Source organism: Durio zibethinus, chromosome 20, assembly GCF_047325235.1.
Source record: "Durio zibethinus cultivar Kanyao isolate XHJ-2024 chromosome 20, ASM4732523v1, whole genome shotgun sequence".
Classification (NCBI taxonomy): Eukaryota; Viridiplantae; Streptophyta; class Magnoliopsida; order Malvales; family Malvaceae; genus Durio; species Durio zibethinus.
In genome coordinates this window covers 11,864,408-11,875,517 of record NC_143181.1, presented here as the reverse complement: position 1 = coordinate 11,875,517, position 11,110 = coordinate 11,864,408, and the positions used below count along the sequence as shown (strand labels likewise).

The window sequence follows — 11,110 nt, the reverse complement described above, 5'->3', positions numbered from 1 at the left end:
GAATGATGATGCAATGATGCAAATACATGCCCTATCTAGGATGCAAATGTAAACACAATGTATGTAGTGTAGATGTCAATAAATCAATGCCATGAAATTTCAATTGTGGTGATGAAGTTCTCAAGACTCTACCAATTCTTCCTAGCTTCTCAGTATTAATAATCTTAAAACAAATTTTGTTAGCTGATCCATGTCTTTCTTCTCATCTTGTCACAACTCACATGTTGTGTCAACCAATCTATCTTTAGTTTCATCCCTGGGTCACCTTATTTGCCTATTTTTTTTTCTTTTTTTAGGCATTTTTCAGGTTTTTTTCACTAGTCTCATCTTGGATTTCTTTCAAAAGAATGGAAAATTCTTTTATTAAAAATGTTATTCATTTATTTGTCATCATTCAAATTAGTGACAGACATGGTATATTTTTTTGGTTTATTCAAAGAATGCTCATTTGATGAAAGATAAAAAAGATTGGTTTTTATTATTGACAAAACAAAAGGTATGGTCAAGAATAATCTCAAAGGGTGAACAAAGGTAAAATACTATGATTATTCAAATAGGACATTAACGTCCAAAATAACAATTGTTCAAGCAATCTTGAACTCAAACTCTGGATCATCTTTCAAAAACACATTCCATTAATATCTTTAATCTTTGATCTAATCATGATCCTCATTCTAGGGACTTTCACATGAAGTTGTTTTTTCAAGTTTCAAGTTTTCATCTTTACTTAAACTGCCCTTTTGGGTTTTTGGTCTAAGTCTCCCTTTTTCTTTCTTTTTGCTCTTTTTTTTTTGTAATTTTTTTTTTTTACCTTTTTTTGTTTGCTTTTTTTTTTGCACACATTTTCTCATTTTTTTTCATTTCTCTTTCCCCTTTATTCATCAATAACACTTTGATCAATGTTTCAATCCAATAACAAAGCTACCTTAATTCAACTTATGATTCTTCAAATTGAGTATTCGCAATTGATTAAAATGGACTTTTAAGGGACGTAATGTAGGCTAAGGTAAATGGTGCCAAAGAAAGGGATAAAACAACCTAAAATTGTATTTGAAGTGTAATCAGATCGAGGATCATTTCTTCATGTAAAACACATTGACATTTTGTCCTATCAATTTTTCCTCTTTTTTTTTGTTTTCCCTTCTTTTTTTTTTTCATCATTTTCCAAAAAACTTAAGCACAAAAGGGATTCGCCCTTGAAATTACTAAGGGTAAACAAACTTCTCGACTTTTTCCCCCATTGTAGGGGTGATCCTTGGTTAAAGTTCTTTAAAAAAAAATTTCAATAGGCTAAAATAGGATAGCAAAGGATAATTTTTTTTTAGAAAGCATGGAAGAAATATGGCCATTCTCATTTTGAACATGAATACTTTTAATGAAGAACGTTGTCTTTTTTTTTGTTAAGGGGTTGTTCCTAAGCAGTGATATCCTGCCACCTTTAGGCATACTCTTTGAAAGATTCGGATGCTTTTTGCTTCATTCCTTGTAACGAAAGGTGATCAGGAGCCATGTCTATGATGTGGCGGTATTAGTTGATGAAGGATCGAGTCAAATCTTTTTATGACTTAATACGAATCCTATCCAACTAGACATACCATATTGTAGCAGACTCGATAAAGCTATCTTGAAACACATGCATGACCAACTTTTCATTGCTAGTGTGAGCTATCATTTTATGACAATACATTGTGATGTGTGTAATGGGGCACCTGGTACCATCATACTTTTTAAATTTTAGTACCTTAAATTTTAAAGGAATCACAACATCTAGAACCAGACAAAGGTTGGCAGCATCCATGGATCCATAAAAATCAATGTCTTCTACAGCCTGTAATCTTTTCTCAATCATGCTCATAACTTGATCGGTCTTAGAGTCTCCAAGGACATAGCTATCTGTAACTTTACTTCTTTTTTGGTTTCATCCATTTTGGGGATTTAGATGGGCTCATCTATCTTTTCAATGAAAATAAGATTGGCATAACTCTAAACATTACCTTGATTACAATTTGGGAACGTGGTTTGTTATTGCTAACAGCTTGGAATGGTTTGGGCTTGATGTGAAGTGAAACTTAGAGGATACAGTGGCTTAGTATCTTCATGTGAGATGTCTTCTTATACTACTTTTCCTCTGTTTATCTTTTTCAGAGCTTTCAGAAACTTGCTTAATTTTTCTTCAAGTATCTCTTGGGCCTTTTCTACCTTTTTAAGACAACTTGCATTATCTTGCTTTATGTTTTTAGCTCTAGCTCGAGTGTAGTACTGGTGTTGAGCTATCCTTGAACTTTGATTTTCCATAATTATAGTGCAAATTTAGAATGATGTTTATGGAACCATCAAATTATGCATGAGAATGAATGCAGTGATGCATGAATGCATGCATACACAATAAAAAAAGGGTTAGTAAGCAATAAATGCAATCTGCATGTATGTTTATGAATATGCACAAGAAGAAAAGAAATAAAAAGAAGACAAAAAAATTGGTTAGTTGCCTTAATAAAAAAATAAAGAATAAACATTATAAAGCAAGTAAACTAATGACATGACCCTAAATTTTAGGTTAACTATAGAGGGTGGAAGGACATGGTTCTATTTATGGTTAGGCTTTTAAAGTTAACTATATGCGGTTTGGATTACATTTAAAAGGTTTTCAAATCATTCTTTACGTCATTGTCCATTACATACTAGTAAGGCACACCGATCCTCACCCATTATAGGCTACAAACAAAAAATGTTCAATTTGAGTGGGAGTGTTTCGTAGGCCCATGCAAAGACATGAAACCTCATGAGGGCATAGGTACTTCACTCTCTCCAAAGGTAGAGCTCAAGTGGAAAGCTTTATGTTATGTACATGCAAATGAATGACAAATATATACAATAAATAAATGAATAACTAAGTAAATATAAGCAATGAAAAGAAATAAATAAAAAAAAATAATCTCAAATTTATTAAACAAGGCTTTGATAATAAAAAATTATTTATTGGCCTAACTCTCGATTTTCCTAGTGAAGTTGCCAAAATGTCATAATGTATGGATCTATAGACCTATCGCTAGCCATGGATCAGAAGAGTCGCCACCAATCTTTTTTGTTTAGGTATGATTAGCTATTTGATTGAATCTGTCCTATTTAAAGAGAAGTCCCAAGATTGACTTAGGCATCTTTAAATAATAGATTTTGATCTACGAAACCAGAGTTTAGGTTTAGGAGTACGATTATGTCTAAGGAAGGTTATAACACCCTCACAACGCCCATCAAAAGATGGCATCAATTTGGTCTCAAATTATTCAAGCCTTGAAAATGTTTATATTTTACCAAAATATTTAATATTGAGACTTAATCTTAAAATCACCCCAATAGTTTGGTAGTAATTTAAGATAATTCTCTCACCTCAGGGGTATTCATGGAGACTAGTATCCCACTCTGAAGAGGCTCCGTCATCGGATTTGTTAAGATTGTTTTTTTAATTTTAGAAATATTAATGAAGTCTCTCAATAATTTGGTAGGAGTTACTTTGAAGCAGATCTCACAATAATTTGGTAAGATTTTATTGTAAAAAGATTTGTAAAAATTTTGTGAATCTTATTAAGTCTCTTAATAGTTTGCTAGTATTTAATTTGAAAAATAATCCTCAAATAGTTGAGAGGATAAAAATTATTTATTTATTTATTATTTTTTTTGAAAATTGATTTATGAAGGTAGACACTTTAATTAGTTTGGGCCCAAACCCATTGAGTCTAGCCCAACAGGGTTTGAACCTAAGCCATTAGGCCTAGTTTAAAGGGGTTAGATTGGCCCAATTTTTTTGGTTTATTTGTTATTCTGAATTTTATTTTAATTATTTATTTTTTTATAATTTTAGGAGATAATAATTTAAAAAAAGAAAAGAAGAAGGTTCTGCCGTGGATTGGACTAGTGGTAGAACCATGGTTAAATTAAACTTCTATGGCATAAGGTAGAATTATGGTCAAAGTGGGAGTTAGAATTAATCAAAAATTCTTCTGATTAAATTCTATAAATGCCCATTGATCAGAGAGGAGAGAGACACCAAAAAAAATAAAAAACACAGCAAGCAGAAAGCATAAAAAAAATTTCAAAGATTTTTGGGTTAAAAAAAAAAGGGTTTTTTTTTAAAAATCTGAAAAAAATCCCCAGTTTCTAGAAAATTTTTGGAAAATTTCTAGTTTTCATTGAATTTTTTGGTGAATTTTTTAGTGATTTTTTCAACACCATTTGAATTTTTCGATAGAAATTCTAGAATCTGGTGAAGATTTCGATGAAAGTTAAATTTTTCGATGATTGTCCGACGACCGAACTTAGATTTCGATGATATTCCCTAGAATTCGATCGAAGTTCAACCGGAGTTCATCCGGATAGAGAGAGAAAGAGAGAAAAGAAGGTGGAAGAGAGAGAAGGGGAAGAAGAATTTTGCTGAAAAGGTTGAGATTTAGCCTTATATACCCATTGAAAATGACATCGTTTTGTGTCTAAATAAATCCCAAGATCTGTGCATTTTCTAGCGAGCGACCTGACCCACGCGTCAACCCTGTTCTGTGACCCACGTCCTAGTTGAATCTCGTCGCTGAGCCGAGTGGAGCCATACCCTCGAGCCGCACTTTCTAGCCAGTTTTTGTGTCTACAGCCAAGTCGTTTTAAGCCCTTAAACCGTGCCATTTTTTGTTTTCTTTGGTATTTTTTTATTTATTTTATTTAGTAATTTTTTCCTTCATGATTAAATTTAGAAAAAAATATAAAATATAAAATAAAATTTGAGAATAAATATTAATTATCCAATGATGGAATTTATAGAAATTTCAAATGGTAAATTTCTATAAAATTTCTAGGTGTGAAATTTTTGTCTAAATTTGTCCCAAATGGTAGAATAATTTAGATAAAGTTTCAATAACAATAATTAATATTTATTTTCTAACAAAAAAAAATAAAAAATAAAAATTTGGGTTGAAAATATTTGACAATTATCTAAGGATGAGATTTTTAGAAATTTCAAATGGTAAATTTTCTAAGAAATCTCTAGGTGAGAAATTTTCTTTAAATTTGTCCCAAATGGTGGAATAATTTAAATAAAATTTAAATAAAAATAATTGTCATATTATTTTCTTTCCGAAAAAAAAGAAATAAAAAGAATTTCTAAATAAGCCAAAATGGTGAAAAATTTAGAAATTCTGAAAAAAAATATATTTCTAAATTGACCCAAATTGTGAAAAATTTAGAAATTAAAAAAAAGAGAAATAAAATGAATTTCTAAATAGGCTCAAATGGTGAAAAATTTTAAAATTTTGAAAAAGAAAATATTTCTAATTTGGCCCAAATGGTGGAACAATTAGATATATTTTCGACAATATAAAAATAATCATAAAAAAATCTTTCCGACGATGGAGCCTCTTCAAGTAATTAAATAGGATTCTTGAATACTCTTGAGGTAAGAAAATATTTTTAAGAATTCAACAAGATTGATGGAAGAATCTTAAGAATTATTTTCAATATTTGAACATTAAATATTAAAACCATTACATCAAGACCATAAGATAAATTTGAAATAATATGGTACCATCCTTTGGATGGGCATGTGGGGGTGCTATAACCTTCCTCACATGTAATCGAACTACCGAATCTTATTTTGGTTAGTAGACTCAAATCTATTCTTTTAGGGACCCTTAGTCAAACTTAGGAGTTCCTTAAGATGATAGATTCCTTAGGTGGCTAATCACACTAAGTAAAAAAGATTGGTAGTGACTCCATTAATTTGTTTAGTCTAGCTATAGATTTACGAATCTATATGTTATGACAATGGAATTTACCAATAGTTTGGTGGATTCCATTTTAAAAATTAAATCCATGAAAATTCTCCAATAGTTTGGTAGAATTCATGAACTTATTTTGTAAGAATTTTTATTTGAAAAAAAAAAGATTTTTTATTTATTCTTTTAAACTTATTTGAAAAAGGTTTTTTATTTATTTCATAAATAAGTACCAAAAAAATCATAAAAATAAGTATTGTATTTTTTTTCAATTTAAAATAAGAAATAATAAGAGTAAATAAAAATAAACAAAATAAGAAAAATAGAATCAAAGCAGAAAATGGAATGAAAAAGGGAAAGAGAATACTTGCGATTGGGTCGGGTTATGCATGGTAAATCATACAGATTTAGATGCCTCAAATTTTAGGCTTTTTCTTCAGAAGTGTTTGAGTATGTCTCTCTTTCTAAAATTACTATTCTTCTATCTTCTCTCTAATTAATTTATAGGTGCCTAGAAATTGAGGAATAAATCTCAAAAGTTGACAAAGAATTTCCCAAACCCAACAAATTGTCTAGAAAACTAAACCCAGAAATCCTTAGAATGCAAAACCCAACAGAAATTCAAACCCAAAAACACCAAATCCTAATTCTAGAAAATCTAAACAAACCAATCCCAGAATTTAAAACCTTTTGGTTGCTAAATAAATTTCTCTATTTTCTCTCAAGAGTTTCTGTATAATCTTTTTTTTCTAAATCTCCCCTTTTTGCTTTGATCACATATTTATATAAGAATTCATGCTCAATCAATTCCCCTTAAATCTATGATTTTATTTGATTTCCGTTTTAATAAGAGTTGATTCTGAAATCAAATATAAAAAATCTCTCGCTATCATTTTAATGTAAATGGATTATGGAATTAAATCCCGATAATCTCTACACATCATTTTTAATGCCAATTGATTTTGGAATTAAATTTCAAAAATCTCTCAATTACGATTGAAGCTTAATTCTAAAAAAAAAAATTCTCAAAAAAAATGAGGTGTCTAAAACACATTTATCTAGATTTTTTACTATATATTATTATTTATAAATATTTTAAAAAAATCGACCCTCCCAGATCTTAGGATCCCTTTCTGTTCCCTAAATATTTACAAAGAGCAAATATAGTAATAATAAAAAAAAGAAAAACAGATTAGCAAATATAGAAGAAAGCCGACTAAGGCTAAATTCATTGCAATTGAAACTGATGACAATAATATTAAGCGATAGCTGAACTTACACTCAAAACATACACGCTTACAGCTATACCCTTTTTTTTTTTTGCAAGCCAATAAATGACAATATATCAATGGAGCACTCAACCATGCCCATCATATTCAAACCTGTTGAAGCAGTCCCCTCCTTAAGTTGCAAAGAGACCGGGAGTAAATCGTGCAACTGGAACACACTCCAGATCTTGGGCTCTTGGAGCTGTGAGTCCAGGCCGCTCACTCATGTCAACAACACCACCAATATTCGGCGTAGCCACCACCTTCCAGTCAAAGCACTGAATCATGGCTGCCAAAGTGGTGGGCATCTCCTGCATTGCTAAAGACATACTAGGGCAGCCCCTCCTCCCTGTACCAAAAGGCAACAGCTGATAAAGGAAGCCTTTAACATCTATAAGCCCTGAACCATCGGCTTCATTGGTTTTCAAGAACCTCTCAGGCTGAAATTTGAACGGATCCTCCCAGACCTTAGGATCCCTTCCTATACCCCAAATATTTACAAACAGCAAAGAGTGAGCAGGGATTGTGTATCCGTTGATTTTGCATTCCTCAATTGATTTTCTGCTGATCATCGGGATTGGAGGGTGAAGCCGAAATGTCTCTTTAATTATGGCTTGGAGGTATTGGAGCCGAGGACTGTCAGATTCTTCTGCAATCCTGCTTTTTCCCACAACTCGATCAATCTCTTTTTGAGCTTTTCTTAGCACCTCTGGGTGGTTTATGAGCTCTGCCAAAGCCCATTCAAGCGCACTTGCTGTTGTATCTGTAGCTGCTGTCAAAAAATCCTGCACAACTCACAAGTGTAGTAAAGATCAATGCTGCAAAAAAAAGCCGAACTTTAATTTATAAAAGACAAACACATGCACAGTAAATTTATTTTTTTATGTATGTATAATGTATTAAATTTGATAATTTTAAATATATACCATGACGAAAAATGATATGAAAAAATATGATTTAAATTTTTTGTAAAAATTATATATAAATTTAATAAAAATAAAAAAAAAATGTTTTGTGTTTAGCACAATGATATGAATTATAATACGATAATTTTTATGTTTAATATGTATTTGATACAAAAATAGATACATAAATTGTCATATTTAAATGAAATATATTAAATCGTTTTTTTTTTTTTTTACATAAACATATTTCTAATTAATAAGTTATAGCAATCATAAGAATGGTAGAAAAGTTAAAAGCTGAATTGCAAAAGATAATTTTACTAACCAAGATTAAGGCCTTAATGTGATTTCTGGTTAACTGCATCTCCGAGTGGTCATCCTCCAATACATCAAGCATCATATCCAGAAAATCCTTTACCTCATCGTCATGATCATTTCCTTTGTCAGACTCATTTTTTCCCTCTTTCTTGTTTTTTCTTGATTCTTCTCGATCTCTTATAATCGTCTCCAACAATGCATCATATCTTCGATGTATGTCCTCAAATCTCTTTCGGAATCCCTGCAGATCCAAGTTCTTGCAAAACCATATGATGTCTAAGACATTGAATTGCCCGAAGATCTCAGTCACTTCTCGCACTAGAGTTCTAACCTCGTCGGCCGGGTTTCCAGTCCCCGAGCACCTTATGCTCAGCATCATTTGTGAGATAATGTTTTTGGTTAGTTTCAATAGCTCTTGAGTTATATCACAGTTTCACCTACTTTAGACTTTTCAAGCAGAAGGCTTATGAAATGGTGTAATTCCTTGGTTCGAACAGGAAGAAACTGGCTAAGGGTTCTGTTCCCCAGGAGCTCATATGTGCTCAACTTTTTTATGAATTTCCAGTATGGTCCGTAGGGTGCAAAGGCAAAGGAAGAGCTGTAGGTAAGGTGATTAATGGCAGCGGTGTGCTTGCGGGAAGAGAAGTTGAGCTCGTAGGTTTTAAGAAGCTCTTTGGCAAGCTCTGGTTTAGAAGCCACAACGCACTCAACAGAGCCAAGACGGAGATACATCAAGGGGCCATGGGTGGAGGAGAGCTTGTGAAAAGTTTGATGAATGAAGGGGCTGAGGAGGTGGAGGTGGAGGTGGCCGATAACTGGTAAGGCAACCGGCCCTGGGGGAAGCCTGGGACGGGTTTTGATGGAAATGGTTGCTTTAACTATAAGAAATGAAACAACGAAGAGGGTGGCATATGATAGGAATTGGAATATCATGATCACCTGAACTATTTGAAAGATCGGCAGAGAATGGTTTTTGATGATTAATTGGCTGAATCCACGGCCTCTCACAAAGAATGAGCACCGATTGCCTTTCATTTATATAGATAGGATCAATCTATTAATATACAAGAACATTAATGGAAAGCACTTTCACATGGGTATAAACAATAACTAAGATACCCTACGTATCACGTTCCTATCCAAATTCTCAAAATTATGCTTATAATATCTGTTCTTTTGTCCTTTTTATATTTTATCCTTTTGCATATAATTAGTATTCCTTCTATCAATAAATAAATAAATAAAATAATATTGTCTCTGTTATACATACTAGAATGCATACCCGCACTATGTCACAGGGATAGAAATAATGATAATTTAAAAAATATGTATTATATTCAAAATAAATACAATAATAAATGTTGATTTGGATTTTCTTTCTAATGTATAAATCTTAATTGTTTTTCTTTGTAACACCAGAGGTTGTGTATATATATATATATAAAATATGCATACAAAGATTTTTTTATTCCGAGTCAATAAGGATAGAACAAGAAACATAGATAATTTGCGTTTTGGAAAAAATTGAAAATCAAAAAACAAAGACAACATTAGCTATGTTCTTGAGAAGCTATTCATTATTTTTGACACTATTTCACCTTGTACTGTTACCCTAAGACTTTCTCCACCACATAAATTAAAATTCAATAAGAATAAAACATTGATAAAATAAATTATGTTTTGTAGTAAATAACTATATATATATATATATGTATATACCTATTTTTTTATGAAAACTTTTCTTTTTACCAATTCGCTTGGTAACTTTCATTTGATCAGATTGATTATTGTTAGATTTATCAAATCTCAAACATGTACTATTTTCACTTTCATAGCTCGATTTTATCGATGAAAAGACAACAAAAAAATGTTGTCACTCAAAAAAAAGGCAAATAAAAGACAATCCAAATAGAAAGCAAACAATAGCTTCACTTCAAACTCACTTAGGAAAAATCTAATCCATCCCCCATACATTGTCAAAAAAAAAATTGTAACCTATTACCTACAAAAACAAACCAAAATGATATTATCGAGTTAAATGCAATCTTAACTATATTATATTTTATATATGAAAATCTTAAAGCACAAAAAAAAAAAAAACTTGATTAAGCTTGTAAGTAATATCATACCTAGCAAACCTAATGGGTAAGAACATCAACAGTTCCTACAATTCCCCAAATAAGACTTCCAATTTCATACTAAGATCGGAAGTCTTAATTCCCCAAATAAGACTTCCAATTAAATTGAGCCTTAATTAAATTGAACCTTATCAGTCAATTTGTCATCCTTAACAATAAAATTCCCCAAATAAGACTTCCAATTAAATTGAAAGCCTTAATTCATTGATGTTAAATATAAATTTGTCATCCTATGTACCAAAGAAAAAACAAAACAAACCCTTAGTTAAGCTACCAAACCATACAGAGTCAAACACTTTTCAAAATTGTCCATTATATTTGTAACCTCAGACATTATAAATAAACCTAAGGAAGAAATAATACTCTAATTACATGAGATATCAATATTTTATTAAAAAACAACACAACTAGGAAGAAAAGTAGATATTCGTTGTAAATGATAGTTAAACCTAAACTAGTGATTAGCCATGGCTAAAAAAAAGGATTAGAAAAACTATTAAAAGTTACACAAGGCTTATTCCTAGAATAACAGAAGAAGATTAGATTATAAAAAATAAATAAACAGAAAGGAAGCAAGGATGATATAAATGAATGTATGAAAAAAAATACCATAAAAATGCTAATTGATGGATCAATACGTTGAAAGGAAATGTTCTAGATCTATACGAAACAATCTGCCAAGATGGACTAAGCTATTTTTGCCTGTCAATATACATAATAAACTA

At 31.1% G+C, this 11,110-nt stretch overlaps 1 protein-coding gene across 1 annotated transcript; it reads right to left on the bottom strand.

Moving 5' to 3' along the window:
* Positions 1–6,987: 6,987 nt before the first annotated feature.
* On the bottom strand, positions 6,988–9,280 carry LOC111315053 (cytochrome P450 93B2-like). Its single transcript, XM_022916669.2, is given in 3 exon segments — positions 6,988–7,809; positions 8,255–8,673; positions 8,676–9,280. Coding segments are annotated over 3 exon segments (1,575 nt in total). The 5' UTR covers positions 9,181–9,280; the 3' UTR covers positions 6,988–7,158.
* Positions 9,281–11,110: the final 1,830 nt, after the last annotated feature.